Below are 19,571 nucleotides of genomic sequence, written 5' to 3' on the forward strand. Positions count from 1 at the left end.
TTATCCGTCTATGTATTGTTGGTTGGAGTTCACTAAAGACAAAATAATAACATAATGTTTGGAGCACTAATCATCAAAAGTCCTCATGATAATGAAGCGTTTTTGAAGAAATGTACTTGACAACTGTATAGTACATGGTGTTTCACCATACTGTTGTCCACACAGCTTTATGAGGACAATATGGACCGAGCTACAACATGTTCACATGGGAAAGATCTTGGCCTCAGTTTCATGCGATTAGATGACTATTTGAGAATTTCAGTGTTGTTGGAGCCAAGTGCATTGTGTTGATGGTCCATTACTACAGACAGCAGCAGAAATAAACCCACTACTCATTCAGCTGGTAATGTTCCCCTAAGTGCTCTTTCAGTGCCCTTTTCTCCATGTTCAAGGAAGTCCTCTCTTTTGTTCGTAATTAGTGGGCACATATGGCATGATCACACATCCACTTGAACAACAATCCACTTGATATTCATAGATGGATAAAACGTAACAGGTAGCCTCGAGGTTAAGGCAGTGGGTCAGTAACTGAAAGATTGCTGGTTTGAATACCGGAGCCGACAAGGTGAAATAAGTGTTAAGTGCCTTGCTCACTGTGCCCTTGAGCAAGGCACTTAACCCTAGTTGCTCCAGGGGCGCTGTACAATGGTGACCCTGGCCATGATCCCACTCCCTTCGGGTGTCTTAGGGGGAGTTGGAATATGCAACCCCCCCCCCCCCCCCCCCCCCGCCAATTAATTATTTATGTCAATTTGTTTTTGCATTATTATAAGGAAATGATTCATCCTTTTTGGGATCTACAACAAGTTTTCAAAAATGTTTAGTGGTCCTACATAATCCCCCCTACCTGCCATCTCTCTCTAGGTCTGTCTCCCTGTGGGGTCTCACCATCACCAGTCCCAACCTTCTAGCATCTCATTGAGCCTAATGTGGACCCAGCAGTCAGCCACTGTCTGTTGTAAATGGGCACCAATACGTGTAATTGCCCCAGCAGCAGCAGATGTTTCATGTTTTTCTGTATTTTATTGCAATGCTTTATTATGCAACAGATCCCTCCCTACTCCCACCTCATCCTCCCCTTCTCCTCATCCTCCTCTTCTCCTCCACTTCCCTTCATCCTCCTCCCCTCTTCATCCTCCCCTTCTCCTCATCCTCCTCTTCTCCTCCACCTCCCCTCATCCTCCTCTTCTCCCCTCATCCTCCTCTTCTCCTTCTCCCCTCCTCTGCTTCCCCTCATCCTCCCCTTCTCCTCCACCTCCCCTCCACCTCCCCTCCACTCCCCCATTCCCCCCGCCTGAACCTCTCCTCATCCTCCCCTTCTCCCCTCCTCTGCCTCCCCTCAGCCCCCCCTGATTCTCCCCTCCTCCTCATCCTCCCATTCTCCCCTCCACCTCCCCTCATCCTCCCCTCCTCACCCTCCCCTTCTCCCCTCCTCTGCTTCTCCTCAAATCTCCCCTCCTCCACCTCCGCCTCCCCTCCTTCTCCCCACCGCCTCCCCTCCTTCTCCCCATCGCCTCCCCTCATCCTCCCCTCCTCACCCTCCCCTTCTCCCCTCCTCTGCTTCTCCTCATCCTCCCCTCCTCCGCCTCCCCTCCTTCTCCCCACTGCCTCCCCTCCTTCTCCCCTCATCCTCCCCTCCTCCGCCTCCTGCCTCCCATCCCACAACGAAAACCTGTCGCAAATAATTAAATCAGCTCATTGAGGGACACCTGTGCTAGCATTAGTGCAGCGCTAGCCAAGCTTTATGCTCACAACAGTGCAATCCAAGCCATGCCATTGTCTCTCCAATACACCCAAGTGGTACTCCATCCAATATTTGTTAAGCTGCGTGCGTTGTCTAATGTAAAAACCCAAGCTGTATTTGTCTCCTCTGTGTTCCGGTTTTTCTATTTAGTGACTGAGATGTGATATTGCCTCTGTTATTGCTGCTACAATCACCCCTTAAGGCCATGTGTCTGAAAAAGTAGATTTGGAGGACGGCTCGTTAACAAAAACGCTCTTGCTCTTTAATTCAGTCAGAGTGATGTGCTGGGCTGCTGTAGGTACAGTGGGTCTATAAGAAGACAAGTTGCTCAGGGAGGTATCACTTTCAGACCTACATTCATTAAGTGCTGCTAATACACCCACTGTAGTCTCTCACTGTCTAACCTCCCTGTACCTTCTGCATTAAGAGGAGGATCTTGCTGTATGTTGCTGCATCTCTGTGGCTCAGTGATGACTAGAGCTGTAAACAATGTGTGGCAACTGTGGTCCAGCATAATAGGGGAGCAAATATGAGTCAGATGAGCTGTTGTGTAACATTTGTAAGTGACAAATAGAGCAAGCCATGAGCCCACTAAATGCACTAGACTGCATAGCACTTAGGACTACAATGAACCCAAGGCCTTAGTGTTTGGAAAAACTATGGAAAAGGATGTGTGTATATTATGCAGGCTTGGTTTATTCTACTACAAAATCTGTCTGATTAGATATCTCTGTTTTAAGGACATCGGACTGTGTGTAGGGTACATGTAAGAAAAGCATGAAACTTTTTGTTTTCTTCAAAAATCTGTATACGTACTGTATATATATTGCTTCATATCAGTTTTACAAACACATTTACATCAAATACATCATAATAAATATAGCTTTTGGGGGACAATGATTTTTTTGTTTTCCGATTCTGATAATTGAGATGAATTTAGTGGTGGTCCGTATGTTTCTATGAGGAGTACTCCTCGTACTCCTCTGCACTGCGGCGTCCGAAGTCCATCCAGCCCAGATAGTCTCTGTCCTTTATCTTGTGGCTGGGACCCGGACCGCTGGCTCTGCTGCTCAGGGACGAGCTCCTCTGGAATGATCCTGGAACCAGGGAATATGAGGGGTTACATTTCTCCAGCACAATCCTTCAGCTGTTTACCAAAGAAATGGCGGTTGTGCGTTGTTTGAATCCCAGATTGCCCCTTTAAATACTACATTATATTCTAATGCATATGGATATAATATATATTTCTATGTCTGGAACAGAGACAGATGTCACATAACATCTATACTGTAACGGGCACTGGAGTCTCCTGTTGGTATAACCTTATTCATTTGATTGTATCATTAGATGAAAGAACATAATATAATTATTCCTAGAAAGCATCCCGTCCTTATGACTGTTTGGGATCATGATAACACAACTCCTTGATATGTTGGATCATAACATGTTTCTTAACCATTTTTTGTTCCAGGGATCAAGGAAGACCTATTGGATTAAAACAAATGAACACTTGTTAATTGACTAAATCAGTGTTGGCTAGCGATCTGATGGAACCATTCAGCAATGTCCGCTCAGCATCATCCCAGGGACTGGTGCCGGTCAGTCATTATCAATCCACTGGAGACTGTCTGTTTCATTCTTTGGCATGTACTTCTGTGTGTAAATGTTCATTCTTCTGTGTGTAAATGTTCTGGCACTCTTCAGAGAAGTTAAGGATATCTACAAACCGCACTAACCTACACAACTTTTACATAATTTTTTTTTACATTTTAGACATTTAGCAGACGCTCTTATCCAGAGCAACTTACAGTAGTGAATACATACATTTCATTTCATGCATTTTTCTTTTGTACTGGCCCCCCGTGGGAATTGAACCCACAACCCTGGCGTTGCACACACCATGCTGGCGTTGCAAACACCATGCTCTACCAACTGAGCCACAGGGAAGATGCCTTTTGTGGAGTTCCTTTTAAAATGGCAAAATATAGCCATTTATTTGATTGTTTATTAAAGTCAAAAAGTCCAGTTTGAGCAGGGCCAGACAACAGCAGCATGACAAAGCCATGACTGGATGGGAACAACACCCAGAGAGATGAATAATGACAGACGAGGAAGCACGGAGAGAGAGGAAGGATGGAGGCTTTCTTTCTCTAACGATGTCATATTTCTTCATCTCTCTGTTACGTGATGAAAACCACTGGAGGGAAGGTCTCCTCTCAGTCTGGATAATTCCCACTATCAACTTTCTCCTCCCTGGCTGTCTGTCTCATACTGTGGGACTTCTCTTCTTCCTCAGAGGAAAAGTGCTTTAACTACAGAGATGGGAAAGCTATCAGAGTGGAGATGATGCCAATCCAAAACTCATACAAGGTCACTGTTCTGAGCCCCAAATGGTACCCTATTCCCTAAATAGTGCACTACTTTTGATCAGAGCGCTATGTGCCCTGGTCAAAGTAGTGCACTACATAGAGAATACGGTGACTTAATACATTACTTAATATAATTGGTGACTTAGTTCATGAGTGAGGGATACTAGGATTGTGATAACATACAACCCTAGAATATGATATTTCGAACAAACCTTTAACATTGTTCTATTTTACTTGAATAAACATTGAACAGATGTCATGGCTTACCTTTCCTGGATATCAATCTTGCCAGTAGTTCGAGCAGACTGGTGCGGGGGTCCTCTGCCTCGTCCTCTGCCGGTTTGGAGAAGGGGGTGAGCTGGCCACTGGAGGGCGCTGAGCGGGTGTGGCGTGTGTGTTGGGGAGACATAACGCTGTCGAGCTGGGGGGGCTCAGGCTTGTCCTCATCCTGCGAGTGCAACGGGCGCCCCAAACTGCTGCCAGAGAACGCAGCCAGCAGTACACATACACAGATGCCTGCATTCATTGCTGACGGAGGGGGCACAGAAAGAGGGAGTGAGAGAGAGAGGGAGAGAGGGAGGGGGCACAGAGAGAGAGAGAGGGAGGGGGCACAGAGAGAGCGAGAGAGGGAGGAGGCACACAGAGAGAGAGAGGGAGGGGGCACAGAGAGAGAGAGATGGACAGAACATCAGAAAAGATTAGCATCAAAAGAGAACATGAATTAACATCTCTGCATAGATCTGTATTACATTTGAGTCTATTTAAAAAAATAAGTTTTACAAGGAATACCATTATCCAAAACAATACATTTGGTTAAAACAAAATAAAAGTGCCCTTTCCCACCCAATATGAATTGACCAATCATATAAGTTGTAGGGTAGTAATACTGATGGATGAGTGTTTCCTGTCGTAATATAATCCTGGAGGAAAGGACCAACACCATTAGGCAGCTTCCAGTCAGGAGAATTGACTTTTCTACCATAAGATGCCTCAGAAGCAGAAAAAACAGACTCTTCTCTGTTTAAAGAGCCATTGAAAAGTACTCTCCAGGGTGAAGATATTTGTGATTTCACACCACCATGCCACCAATGGACTAGTGAATAATTCATGTAGATTCAACAAACAAGAACTGTCTGGGTTGTATAGAATTAAAACAAATATAGAGGGACAGCAATCTGAAGGAAGGTATCTCCAGGCAGCGATAATACAGCAGATATTAAACAGTAGTCAGGACACACCATCATTTATCAGGTACAGTTAATGAATGTCGATACATTCATTCAAGACAGATTTCATATGAAAAACACAATTACGTCCTCACATAATTGACTGGAACCAAGTCGGATTATTCCACTCATTGACCTGAACTTAAACCCTGTACTTCAATTGTAGAGAACCCATTGTGCAAGGAATTAGTCCCATGCTCCAAGTGTTCATTAAGCTTCTTTACTGATAACCCCAGCGACCTCACAGCAGAAAAATTACAAAAATAAATAGCCACACAAAGTTCAATTACCTTCAGTCAGTCCACACAGGCTGGGCTCAACAGTCTGATAACAGTAGAGGAGAGGAGGAGGAGTGTACAGTAGAGGGAGTACAGCTGGAACAGACAGCGGGAAACTTCTCCTGAAGGTGCAGGAGTGACCCTTATATACCCGGAGTGGGAGGGCCGGTCCCTTGGTCCCTGGAGCGGAGCTTTTGCATCCTGTCGTGTATTTGCGCATCGCTGACGCAGTAACGGGATAGACGCACTCACCACCTCCTTCAGAGAGGGACAGGGCACCACCCTGGACCCACTACACTCCCCATGCTCCTCTCTCCTCTCCTCTGATGCTGACGCACTAGGGAACAAGAGGGGGAGGGGGTCAAAGATCATAACAACCACTCCCCACACCCCCCTCCCCTCAAAACAAGGAACCCATGTTTGTATTCATTGGGACACCTTTTTTTAATTATTGGGTGTGTTCAGGTATAATCACTCATAGTTTCAGTCCATTTTCTTCCGTTTGGTTCCTAATGAATACGACCCAGAAGCAAGCCCCTCTCCTAGACCCCAGTCAGCAGCCTCACCACAGCCCACCCCCCACCCCATCAGCCTCAGTCTCACGACAGTGATAGGCTAATCCTTCTCCCTCATAAGAGAGACTGCTGCCTGATTAATATGGGGATGCACATCTGGCTGTGTGCCTGGGAATGAAACACAAGGCACGATCTCTTAAAGGTCTTTTAAAGTTGTCTAACTGAAGGACATGGAGATTATGGTTTCTCAGGAGTACGTTCATACCACAGGAGGTTGGTAGCACCTTAATTGGGGAGGAAGTGGTAATGGTTGGAGTGGAATAAGTGGAATGGTTTCAAATACATCAGACACATGATCTCCATGTGTTTAATGTCGCTCCGTGTTCCAGACATTATTATGAGCCATCCTCCCCTCAGCAGCCTCCTGTGATTCATACACCGTATCATTAGAGAATTAAACAGTCTCCTCCCCTCAGCAGCCTCCTGTGATTCATACACTGTATTGTTAGAGTTAAACAGTTCTCCCCTCAGCAGCCTCCTGTGATTCATACACTGTATCGTTAGAGAATTAAACAGTTCTCCCCTCAGCAGCCTCCTGTGATTCATACACTGTATCGTTAGAGAATTAAACAGTTCTCCCCTCAGCAGCCTCCTGTGATTCATACACTGTATCGTTAGAGAGTTAAACAGTTCTCCCCTCAGCAGCCTCCTGTGATTCATACACTGTATCGTTAGAGAATTAAACAGTTCTCCCCTCAGCAGCCTCCTGTGATTCATACACTGTATCGTTAGAGAATTAAACAGTTCTCCCCTCAGCAGCCTCCTGTGATTCATACACTGTATCGTTAGAGTTAAACAGTCTCCTCCCCTCAGCAGCCTCCTGTGATTCATACACTGAATCGTTAGAGTTAAACAGTCTCCTCCCCTCAGCAGCCTCCTGTGATTCATACACTGTATCGTTAGAGAATTAAACAGTTCTCCCCTCAGCAGCCTCCTGTGATTCATACACTGTATCGTTAGAGAATTAAACAGTTCTCCCCTCAGCAGCCTCCTGTGATTCATACACTGTATCGTTAGAGATTAAACAGTTCTCCCCTCAGCAGCCTCCTGTGATTCATACACTGTATCGTTAGAGAATTAAACAGTTCTCCCCTCAGCAGCCTCCTGTGATTCATACACTGTATCGTTAGAGAATTAAACAGTTCTCCCCTCAGCAGCCTCCTGTGATTCATACACTGTATCGTTAGAGAATTAAACAGTTCTCCCCTCAGCAGCCTCCTGTGATTCATACACTGTATCGTTAGAGTTAAACAGTCTCCTCCCCTCAGCAGCCTCCTGTGATTCATACACTGTATCGTTAGAGTTAAACAGTTCTCCCCTCAGCAGCCTCCTGTGATTCATACACTGTATCGTTAGAGAATTAAACAGTTCTCCCCTCAGCAGCCTCCTGTGATTCATACACTGTATCGTTAGAATTAAACAGTTCTCCCCTCAGCAGCCTCCTGTGATTCATACACTGTATCGTTAGAGAATTAAACAGTTCTACCCTCAGCAGCCTCCTGTGATTCATACACTGTATCGTTAGAGAATTAAACAGTTCTACCCTCAGCAGCCTCCTGTGATTCATACACTGTATCGTTAGAGAATTAAACAGTTCTCCCCTCAGCAGCCTCCTGTGATTCATACACTGTATCGTTAGAGAATTAAACAGTTCTCCCCTCAGCAGCCTCCTGTGATTCATACACTGTATCGTTAGAGAATTAAACAGTCTCCTCCCCTCAGCAGCCTCCTGTGATTCATACACTGTATCGTTAGAGAATTAAACAGTCTTCCTTTTGGTTCTCCTGCTGACTCAATACTTGCATCTCAAATAACTATAAACTGAATTACTGTCTTTGTTCAATCAAATCCTTTGTCCAGCTTCTACGATTAGTGGAGGAAACATGCTTCCTGTACTTTGAATTAATATACAGTATTCAGAGTATCTAATATTCCGATTATCTTTCATTTCACCCAGTGAACACTATTTCATAGGAATGTAGTTTTATCTTACCATTATACATCCAGATAGTGGTTTTAAATATAAGTTCCTTTAATATTTGTATAACTAACACATTACTCATTGCTGTTGTAACATTACAGGGCAGGGGTGTTCAACTCTTACCCTACGAGATCTGGAGCCTGCTGGTTTTCTGGTCTACCTGATAATTAATTGCACCCACTGGTGTCTCAGGTCTATATCAGTCCCTGATTAGAGGGGAACAATGAAAGAGAAAACACAGAGGAACTAGTTTGTGGTCCAGAGTTGAGTTTGAAGGCTTCTGGGAATAGAATGCCATTTGAGATGCACCCAGGACTTTCTGATGTTAATCATTGAAGGCAGGGGGGCCAGGTGGGCTATCACTGGCCAGCAGGGCGTCCCCATACACCTATCAGATCAGCCTGGCAGAGCTAAGCAGGTCCCCATACACCTATCAGATCAGGCTGGCAGAGCTAAGTAGGTCCCCCATCAGATCAGCCTGACAGAGCTAAGCAGGTCACCATACACCTATCAGATCAGGCTGGCAGAGCTAAGCAGGTCCCCATACACCTATCAGATCAGGCTGGCAGAGCTAAGCAGGTCCCCATACACCCTATCAGATCAGCCTGGCAGAGCTAAGCAGGTCACCATACACCTATCAAATCAGGCTGGCAGAGCTAAGCAGGTCCCCATACACCCTATCAGACCAGCCTGACAGAGCTAAGCAGGTCACCATACACCCTATCAGATCAGCCTGGCAGAGCTAAGCAGGTCATCATACACCCTATCAGATCAGCCTGGCAGAGCTAAGCAGGTCACCATACACCCTATCAGATCAGCCTGACAGAGCTAAGCAGGTCATCATACACCCTATCAGATCAGCCTGGCAGAGCTAAGCAGATCACCATACACCCTATCAGATCAGCCTGGCAGTGCTAAGCAGGTCCCCATAGACCTATCAGATCAGGCTGGCAGAGCTAAGTAGGTCCCCATACACCCTATCAGATCAGCCTGACAGAGCTAAGCAGGTCACCATACACCTATCAGATCAGGCTGGCAGAGCTAAGCAGGTCCCCATACACCTATCAGATCAGGCTGGCAGAGCTAAGCAGGTCCCCATACACCCTATCAGATCAGCCTGGCAGAGCTAAGCAGGTCACCATACACCTATCAAATCAGGCTGGCAGAGCTAAGCAGGTCCCCATACACCCTATCAGACCAGCCTGACAGAGCTAAGCAGGTCACCATACACCCTATCAGATCAGCCTGGCAGAGCTAAGCAGGTCATCATACACCCTATCAGATCAGCCTGGCAGAGCTAAGCAGGTCACCATACACCCTATCAGATCAGCCTGACAGAGCTAAGCAGGTCATCATACACCCTATCAGATCAGCCTGGCAGAGCTAAGCAGATCACCATACACCCTATCAGATCAGCCTGGCAGTGCTAAGCAGGTCCCCATAGACCTATCAGATCAGGCTGGCAGAGCTAAGCAGGTTATCATACACCCTATCAGATCAGCCTGGCAGTGCTAAGCAGGTCATCATACACCCTATCAGATCAGCCTGGTAGAGCTAAGCAGGTCACCATACACCCTATCAGATCAGCTTGGCAGAGCTAAGCAGTTCCCATACACCCTATCAGATCAGCCTGGCAGAGCTAAGCAGATCACCATACACCCTATCAGATCAGCCTGGCAGTGCTAAGCAGGTCCCCATAGACCTATCAGATCAGGCTGGCAGAGCTAAGCAGGTTATCATACACCCTATCAGATCAGCCTGGCAGTGCTAAGCAGGTCATCATACACCCTATCAGATCAGCCTGGTAGAGCTAAGCAGGTCACCATACACCCTATCAGATCAGCTTGGCAGAGCTAAGCAGTTCCCATACACCCTATCAGATCAGCCTGGCAGAGCTAAGCAGGTCACCATACACCCTATCAGATCAGCCTGACAGAGCTACGCCAGGGAAAATAAGTGGGAAATGAAAAAAGGATAAAATAAGAAATTAAGCTTTCAATTGTTTCCTAAACAGTTTGGCATTAGTTGGCATTTCCTAAGCATATGGAAACCACGTTTGACTACGTTCCATTTATTCCATTCCAGCCATTACATGGAGCCCGTCCTCCTATAGCTTCTCCCACCAGCCTCCACTGGTTGGCATTATCTGTGCACTAACATCCAATAAAGAGAGGTCTCTCTCTCAATCCAGAGATTCCAGCCAAACGCCTGGATGGGTTAGAGAGAGATAAATGTGATCTGATTCCCTTTCAGCAGCGGTGATGGAAACATAGCAGATAGGCAGAGCTCGTGTCCCAACTGACACCACATATGGCTCTGGTCAAAAGTACTATGTAGGAAATAGGGTGCCACGTCACGCAGCCACAGAAATGTCTTGCCCATGATGACTCCATCCCCTCTTCTAAACACATTCCCTTCATCCCTGCATCCCCTCCTCTCAACACATTCCCTTCATCTCTCCATCCCCTCCTCTCAACACATTCCCTTCATCTCTCCATCCCCTCCTCTCAACACATTCCCTTCATCTCTCCATCCCCTCCTCTCAACACATTCCCTTCATCTCTCCATCCCCTCCTCTAAACACATTCCCTTCATCTCTCCATCCCCTCCTCTCAACACATTCCCTTCATCTCTCCATCCCCTCCTCTCAACACATTCCCTTAATCTCTCCATCCCCTCCTCTCAACACATTCCCTTCATCTCTCCATCCCCTCCTCTCAACACATTCCCTTCATCTCTCCATCCCCTCCTCTCAACACATTCCCTTCATCTCTCCATCCCCTCCTCTAAACACATTCCCTTCATCTCTCCATCCCCTCCTCTCAACACATTCCCTTCATCTCTCCATCCCCTCCTCTCAACACATTCCCTTAATCTCTCCATCCCCTCCTCTCAACACATTCCCTTCATCTCTCCATCCCCTCCTCAACACATTCCCTTCATCTCTCCATCCCCTCCTCTCAACACATTCCCTTAATCTCTCCATCCCCTCCTCTCAACACATTCCCTTCATCTCTCCATCCCCTCCTCTAAACACATTCCCTTCATCTCTCCATCCCCTCCTCTCAACACATTCCCTTCATCTCTCCATCCCCTCCTCTCAACACATTCCCTTCATCTCTCCATCCCCTCCTCTCAACACATTCCCTTCATATCTCCATCCCCTCCTCTCAACACATTCCCTTCATCTCTCCATCCCCTCCTCTAAACACATTCCCTTCATCTAACCATCCCCTCCTCTAAACACATTCCCTTCATCTCTCCATCCCCTTCTCTAAACACATTCCCTTCATCTCTCCATCCCCTCCCCTCAACACATTCCCTTCATCTCTCCATCCCCTCCTCTCAACACATTCCCTTCATCTCTCCATCCCCTCCTCTCAACACATTCCCTTCATCATTACCACATCCTCTTGTTTCTTTCTTTGGGAGAGGAAACGTTTGACCCTGTGAGCCGCATCACCTCCCCTTTATATACCCATATGATTTGTCTCAGAAATTGTTTTAAAACGTCAGGCGGATGAATACTGAGATGGAGTGACATCGACGACTTGCGTCACAGACCAGAGAGTGTGAGCGACTCTGACAAACTGAATGTCATCCTTGTTGTATTAGCTGTACGTTATACAGCAGGGGAATTCAAATCAGAGCCTGGAGGTCCCGAGTACTGTTGGTTTTCTGTTCTACCTAATGATTCATTCCATCCACCAGGTGTCCCAGGTCTAAATCAGTCCTTGATTAGCAAGGACACATTTAAATCAGCTGTGGAACTGGCTCTGTGGTCCAGCATTGAGTTAGTCTGCTATGCATGAATGTTAATTCAGAGTAGCCTACCGCAGCTATTCCTTTCTCCTGTAGTACCTACCTATAACTGACCTTTTAGTATCCATTCACTCTACAATATTGTGATGAGACCACAGGACAACAATGGAGCTGCTCTTGAAACACAACAAATAAAGATAGCTTAATCAATGATCAACGTGGGGGGCAGAAACAGAAGAGGTGTTTGATTCAAAGCTTTGTTAAAATGACAAAGACCAAAGTACATTTTAGCAATGATAAATTGTTTTTATCTTTGTTGTATTGTTACGGTACTTCTGAAAACAACCGCTGGGTGAGTTTCCATCAAAATGTTCGTAATAACCAAGTCTTCACAGCCCTCCCACCTAAATCCCTCAATAGAGAGGTTTACACTCATGCAGCTAGAGCTGAGAACCTCCACTTCAGTGGCTGACCCTTTAAAACCTGTACACACATACACGTTTGTTTGTGTAATACTACAGTTAATGTGTTTTCCACTGAATTGGCCAGTCTTTCTCTTCATATAGTTATGCATGGACAATGTACTGCATAGAACCAAGGCTTGGTCCACAATGGGAGGAAAAAAATAATCACATTTGTTGAACATTTTGGCTGCCATCTTCTCGGTTCACATTATGCAGATACAGATGGAGATTGCTGATTGCAGTCCAACAGACCTCTACTACAGAGAGCAATTAAGGATTCGATTTGTCTCTCTAAGTATTTCTAGAGCATCAGTACCAGGCAGTAAATATATCATTACAGCGTCAATACATGAAAATAAAAATAAATCTACATCTAATAAATAAATACCAATATCTTTCATTTAGTTTTTTTCAGAATTCAAATATCAATCGAGGGCAGCTTTTATTCTGTAACCGCGATTAAAAACCGTCCCCAACGTGGCTATTGAACAAACCCTCATGCACCACTGCTCAGCAGGCCAGCAACCCCTCTGAAGCTTACATACAATAACACTGCAGTACAGCGACAAGTCCTTAAAAAAACACCCAAACGGTCTCGATCAGGGAGGAAAATCCAGATTCATTAAAATCCTGATGCCAGGCAGGGTACATCTTTTTCAAGTGGGTTCAAAATGCTGGAACTTGAACGTAGCCAATTACCTGGAGTGTGTGACTCAGTATAATAATGAACTTCATATTTGGCAGACATCACAGATACATTTAGGACTCTTTACAAGAGTAATTTGTGTGGCAGGGAACTAGGAGAGCAATCAGTCCCCAAGATACTCAAGAGACGAGAGAAAGGGGTAAGAGGTATGGGGAAAAGAAGGAGATGGAGAGATGAGAGGAACAAGAGGATGTATTTTAGGATGTGGACGTAAAATGGGTGAAAGGAGTTGAAGAGTGAAGCGAGTGATCTTGAGAATAGATTGAGTATCCAGAAAGAAGTTGTTTCCCCAGTCTTCACACCACTGACCAGACTCATCCCTACTAGTGGCAATTCTCTGTCCATTTTAAAAACAACGATTTAATTTATTTCCTTTATAGAACTTGTCACGACTTCCCCCGAAGTCGGTTCCTCTCCTTGTTCGGGTGGCATTCAGCGGTCGACGTCATCGGTCTTCTAGCCATCGCCGATCCACCTTTCATTTTCCATTTGTTTTGTCTTGTTTTCCCACACACCTGGTTTACATTTCCCTCATTACTTGTCGTGTATTTAACACTCTGTTCCCCCCCATGTCTGTGTGTGAAATTGTTTGTTGTAAGTGCTTGTGCACATTTTGACTGGTGCGCGACGGGTTTTGTACCCATATTTTGTATTTCTGGATGCTATTGGTTTTAATATTAAACTGCTCCGGTTATTACCCAGTTCTGCTCTCCTGCGTCTGACTTCCCTGCCACTAGTGACACACCCCTTACCCGTTCCACAACGGCCATGGTCGCACCTGTCGATCGATTTTCTGATCGATCTCCCCCATCACAGGGAAACACCACGATCCTGGTTGTTGTGGATCGTTTCTCTAAGTCCTGCCGTCTCCTTCCACTGCCCGGTCTCCCTACGGCCCTACAGACTGCGGAGGCCCTGTTTACACACGTCTTCCGGCACAACGGGGTACCTGAGGATATAGTGTCTGATCGGGGTCCCCAGTTCATGTCGAGGGTCTGGAGGGCATACATGGAACGTTTGGGGGTCTCGATCAGCCTTACCTCGGGTTTCCAACCCGGCAGGTGGAGAGAGTTAACCAGGATGTGGGTAGGTTTCTGAGGTCTTACTGCCAGGACCGGGCGGGGGAGTGGGCGGCGTTCGTGCCCTGGGCAGAGATGGCCCAGAACTCGCTCCGCCACTCCTCCACTAACCTCTCTCCCTTCCAGTGCGTACTGGGGTACCAGCCGGTTCTGGCGTCTTGGCATCAGAGTCAGATCGAGGCTCCTGCGGTGGACAACTGGTTCAGGCACGCGGAGGAGACATGGGACACCGCTCATGTTCACCTTCAGCGGGCCGTGCTGCGCCAGAAAACCAGCGCAGACCGTCACCGCACCGGGTCTGGCTCTCGACCCGAAACCTGCCCCTCCGCCTGCCCTGCCGGAAGCTGGGGCCGCGGTTTGTGGGGCCATTTAAAGTCCTGAGGAGACTGAACAAGGTTAGTTACAGGTTACAACTTCCCCCCAATTACTGTATTAACCCCTCGTTCCATGTGTCTCTCCTCAGGCCGGTGGTGGCTGGCCCGCTCCAGGAGTCTGAGGTGCGGAAGGTTCCTCTGCCCCCTCTGGACATCGAGGGGGCCCCGGCATATTCCGTCCGCTCCATACTGGATTCGAGGCGTCGGGCGAGGAGCCTTCAGTATCTCGTGGAGTGGGAGGGGTACGGTCCGGAGGACAGATGCTGGGTTCCGGTGGAGGACGTGTTGGTCCCTTCAATGCTGCGGGAATTCCACCATCTCCGTCCGGATCGCCCTGCACCGAGGCCGGTGTCGGCGCGCTGCTGGAGCCGCGCGTCAAGGGGGGGTACTGTCACAACTTCTGCCGAAGTTGGTTCCTCTCCTTGTTCGGGCGGCGTTCGGAGGTCGACGTCACCGGTCTTCTAGCCATCGCCGATCCACCTTTCATTTTCCATTTGTTTTGTCTTGTTTTCCCACACACCTGGTTTACATTTCCCTCATTACTTGTCGTGTGTTTAACCCTCTGTTCCCCCATGTCTGTGTGTGAAATTGTTTGCACATTTTGACTGGTGCGTGATGGGTTTTGTACCCATATTTTGTATTTCTGGATGCCGTTGGTTTTGATATTAAACTGCTCCGGTTATTACCCAGTTCTGCTCTCCTGCGTCTGACTTCCCTGCTACCAGTAACGCACCCCTTACAGAACTACTTTCCATAAATTACATAAAGCTCATCCAGGAGCAACCCCCCACACTAACTAGCCCACCATTAACACAGACTTTAAGGCTAAATTCCCCAGGGAAATGAATTCACTCAAACACACCAGCAGCATGATGCATCATTCTCGATGGAGTTTACTTGAATATTGACTAGTGCATTTCAAAGAGGGAGAAATATGCTCTAATAACATCAGACAAATTAGCCGGTGAGGCCCCTGGTAAAACAAAGAAATGGAATGTGTGTGGAAGACTCCGCAGAATGTGGTACTTAAGAGACATTGATCATGAATACGGTTGCAAAGGGAATGTATAACACTGGAAACGTTCAAAGTTTACCAGTAAACTACCAAATTATCAGACAGGATTTCCCAACTAACACATGACTTTGTCACAACGTCGCAAGTAAGTTGTGAGGAGGTTGGTCGTGACATTACCATGTGGCAATGTTGTGACAACCTGTTTGGTTAGTAGCGTTATGGTACGTATCCCAGGATTCCTCCCAAATGACATCCTATTCCTTATATAATGGACAAAAAGGGTTCTACCTGGCACCAAGAAGGGTTCTTCTATGCGGACAGCCGCAGAACCCTTTAGGAACCCTATTCCCTACATAGTGCACTACTTTTCCCTGTTGAAACGTCTAGTAAATCAGGAATAGGGTGCCATCTGGGACACAGACATAATGACAGAATATGAATTCATCTTGGTGAGAACATGGCCGTCAGTCATTCTACCACTCCCATTCTCCTCAGAAAAGACCTGGCTGAATTCCCCTCTGTTCCAGTTTTTAACATTCACAGGAACGCTACAATGGACTTTGACCAGGACGATGACGTTCCCTCCGACTGGAAACCTTCTCATGTACCACTTATTCCTCTAATCCCCCAGACTCAGAGTCAGAACAGAAACTTTAAATCACCTAACGGTTTTAATTCTTCAAAGAAACAGAAAGACAAAAGCTCCACAAAGGAAAAGCTGGAGGAAGATGAATCTTATTTTATCGGACTATGAGTTATTTGAAGCCGTATCATAACATTGTGAGCAATTATTTTAAAAAATAGGGCAAAGCCTATCAATTTTCATGAGGGAACTCTTAAGAGTTATCTGACTGTAGTTGTGATGTAATTAAAGTTTTTCTGAGGGATTCTGAGATTTCAGGGTCTTTTCTCTGTAAGCCCTATATTATTGAAGGTTACATTATACTGGCCAAACTTTAAAGAATAGGCTTATTTGAAAGAATGAACGCACAGAGAGGAAAGGATTGTCAATGATTCCATTATGATGAAGTATACAGTAATTATTAACACTTTACAGTAAGCTACCGTCTATGAGGGGTTAAATGGGTTTACAAACCAGCGCAGGTTATAAACGGCAACAAGACAATATTCCTCAATAACATCCTCCGACGGCCAGAAGTGACACATATATTACATGCCATTAGGCATTTTCTCACTTCCCTGAAACAGGAATAGAACGGCTTGCTACTTTGTGCTTGACTGGACTACATGCCTATTCTACGTCTAAGATCATTTCTGCACAGCGAGCATGAACACACACAGCATGCACACGACAGTGTCTTACATCAGTGTCACAGCTCACACTTAAAGATCAACCTAATTCTTAGTGATCCGTCTGGACAAATAGAGACTCAGACCGTTGTTTTCATTGTGTCTTAACACACAGTGCTTGCTTCCTACAGCCAAAGGCTTGTAATGTGCTGATTGTCCCTCAGCCTGTTCTGCTTCAGGACATATGATAGTCTGACACTTCAGGAGATTAATCATAGAAATCATGCAGCTTGCTGACTTGGGCCGGTGATAGGTAGCCTAAGCTGCTGTATGATTGACCACCTCTTACAGGTCGACCACACAGCCCTAAGGAGGCATAACAGAAAGCACCAATTAGGAAACGGTAGATCCATACAAGACCAGGGCCTTCAATGATGGAGCCACACTAAAAACTGTCTTTATACAATAATATTGTCTGTGTGTGTGTGTGTGTGTGTGTGTGTGTGTGTGTGTGTGTGTGTGTGTGTGTGTGTGTGTGTGTGTGTGTGTGTATCCCACCCAACTAGCTATGATAATACAGCTCTATATGCTGGGACACTGAGGACAACTGTATTGTTTAAACAATTATGCCATCAGAATGGAGCTGCTAATTATTCAGCAGCTGTTAAATGCTTCTGATTCATCCAGTGCTTAATTTGAGCCAGATCCTGCCAGAACAGGATCCTGCCGGAACAGAACCCTACCGGAATTGGATCCTGCCGGAACTGGATCCTACCGGAAGTGAATCCTACCGGAACTGGATCCTGCCAGAACAGGATCCTGCCGGAACAGGATCCTACCGGAACTGGATCCTGCCGGAACAGGATCCTGCCGGAACAGAATCCTACCGGAACTGGATCCTGCCGGAACTGGATCCTACTGGAACAGGATCCTGCCGGAACAGGATCCTGCCGAAACTGGATCCTACCGGAACTGGATCCTGCCGGAACTGGATCCTGCCGGAACAGGATCCTGCCGGAACTGGATCCTACCGGAACTGGATCCTGCCGGAACTGGATCCTGCCGGAACTGGATCCTGGATCCTGCCGGATCCTGGATCCTGCCGGAACTGGATCCTGGATCCTGGATCCTGGATCCTGCCGGAACAGGATTCTGCCGGAACTGGATCCTGCCGGAACAGAATCCTGCCAGAACAGGATCCTGCCGGAACAGAATCCTACCGGAACTGGATCCTGCCAGAACAGGATCCTGCCGGAACTGGATCCTGCCGGAACAGAATCCTACCGGAAATGGATCCTGCCGGAACTGGATCCTACCGGAACTGGATCCTGCCGGAACAGGATCCTGCCGGAACTGGATCCTGCCGGAACAGGATCCTGCCGGAACTGGATCCTGCCGGAACTGGATCCTGCCGGAACTTGATCCTGCCGGAGCAGGATCCTACCGGAACTGGATCCTGCCGGAACAGGATCCTGCCGGAACAGGATCCTGCCGGAACTGGATCCTACCGGAACTGGATCCTGCCGGAACAGGATCCTGCCGGAACTGGATCCTACCGGAACTGGATCCTGCCGGAACAGGATCCTGCCGGAACAGGATCCTACCGGAACTGGATCCTGCCGGAACTGGATCCTGCCGGAACAGAATCCTGCCGGAACAGGATCCTACCGGAACTGGATCCTGCCGGAACAGGATCCTGCCGGAACAGGATCCTACCGGAACAGAATCCTACCGGAACTGGATCCCACCGGAACAGGATCCTACCGGAACAGGATCCTGCCGGAACCGGATCCTGCCGGAACCTGATCCTGCCGGAACAGGATCCTGCCGGAACAGGATCCTACCGGAACTGGATCCTGTCGGAACAGGATCCTGCCTGAATAGGATCCTACCGGAACCGGATCCTACCGGAACCGCATCCTGCCGGAACAGGATCCTGCCGGAACAGAATCCTACCGGAACAGAATCCTACTGGAACAGGATCCTGCCGGAACAGGATCCTACCGGAACTGGATCCTGCCGGAACAGAATCCTACCGGAACAGATTCCAGCACCTCTCAGTTTTGTACTCTTTTATTCCAGAACCCATTTGCCAGGATCAGGTACCTCTTGTGGCATGAAACATCATTTTCACTGTTTGCAATCTAAAAATCCTAATAATAAGCAATCAGAGTAACTCAATTTGGATTCCTCTGTAATTGTCATGCCCCTAAAAAACGTAGCGTGAAAACGTGCCTGATATTCTAAGAATTTATTCACGTTGGACCATCCCGGGTTTATGGTTTGTGCAACATTGTAGTCTATGTAGACCAACACGTGGTCATTGCTGTGGTGAAGAAAGAGAGAAGCGTTCCTGTATCTCTCACAGAACTACAATGAGATTCATGTTCTATGATCTCTCTCCCTCTCTGTGCTGTTATGGACATGAGCCTGCAACATCATCATTTATTTCCTTACATTTTCCTTACACAATAATAGCCAAATAGGCCTGTTGAGCGAACAGCATTATTTTACAAAGTAAAGTAAGAGATAGATGGTGCTCCCGAGTGGTGCAGCAGTCTAAGGCACTGCATCTCAGTGCTTGAGGCATCACTACAGACACCCTGGTTTGAATCCAGGCTGTATCACAACTGGCTGTGATTGGGAGTCCCGTAGGGCGGGGCACAATTGGCCCAGCGTCGTCCGGGTTTGGCCGGTGTAGGCCGTCATTGTAAATAACAATTTGTTCTTAACTGACTTGCCTAGTT

At 47.0% G+C, this 19,571-nt stretch overlaps 1 protein-coding gene across 1 annotated transcript; it reads right to left on the minus strand.

Moving 5' to 3' along the window:
* Positions 1 to 2,422: 2,422 nt before the first annotated feature.
* On the minus strand, positions 2,423 to 5,852 carry LOC123723696 (cholecystokinin). Its single transcript, XM_045698004.2, has 3 exons — positions 5,630 to 5,852; positions 4,381 to 4,641; positions 2,423 to 2,841 (listed from the first exon to the last, which is right to left on the minus strand). The coding sequence occupies exons 1-3, from the start codon at positions 5,835 to 5,837 to the stop codon at positions 2,702 to 2,704; spliced, it is 609 nt and encodes a 202-aa protein (XP_045553960.2). The 5' UTR covers positions 5,838 to 5,852; the 3' UTR covers positions 2,423 to 2,701.
* Positions 5,853 to 19,571: the final 13,719 nt, after the last annotated feature.

This window comes from Salmo salar, chromosome 02 (genome assembly GCF_965601325.2).
Source record: "Salmo salar chromosome 02, fSalSal1, whole genome shotgun sequence".
Taxonomy (NCBI): domain Eukaryota; kingdom Metazoa; phylum Chordata; class Actinopteri; order Salmoniformes; family Salmonidae; genus Salmo; species Salmo salar.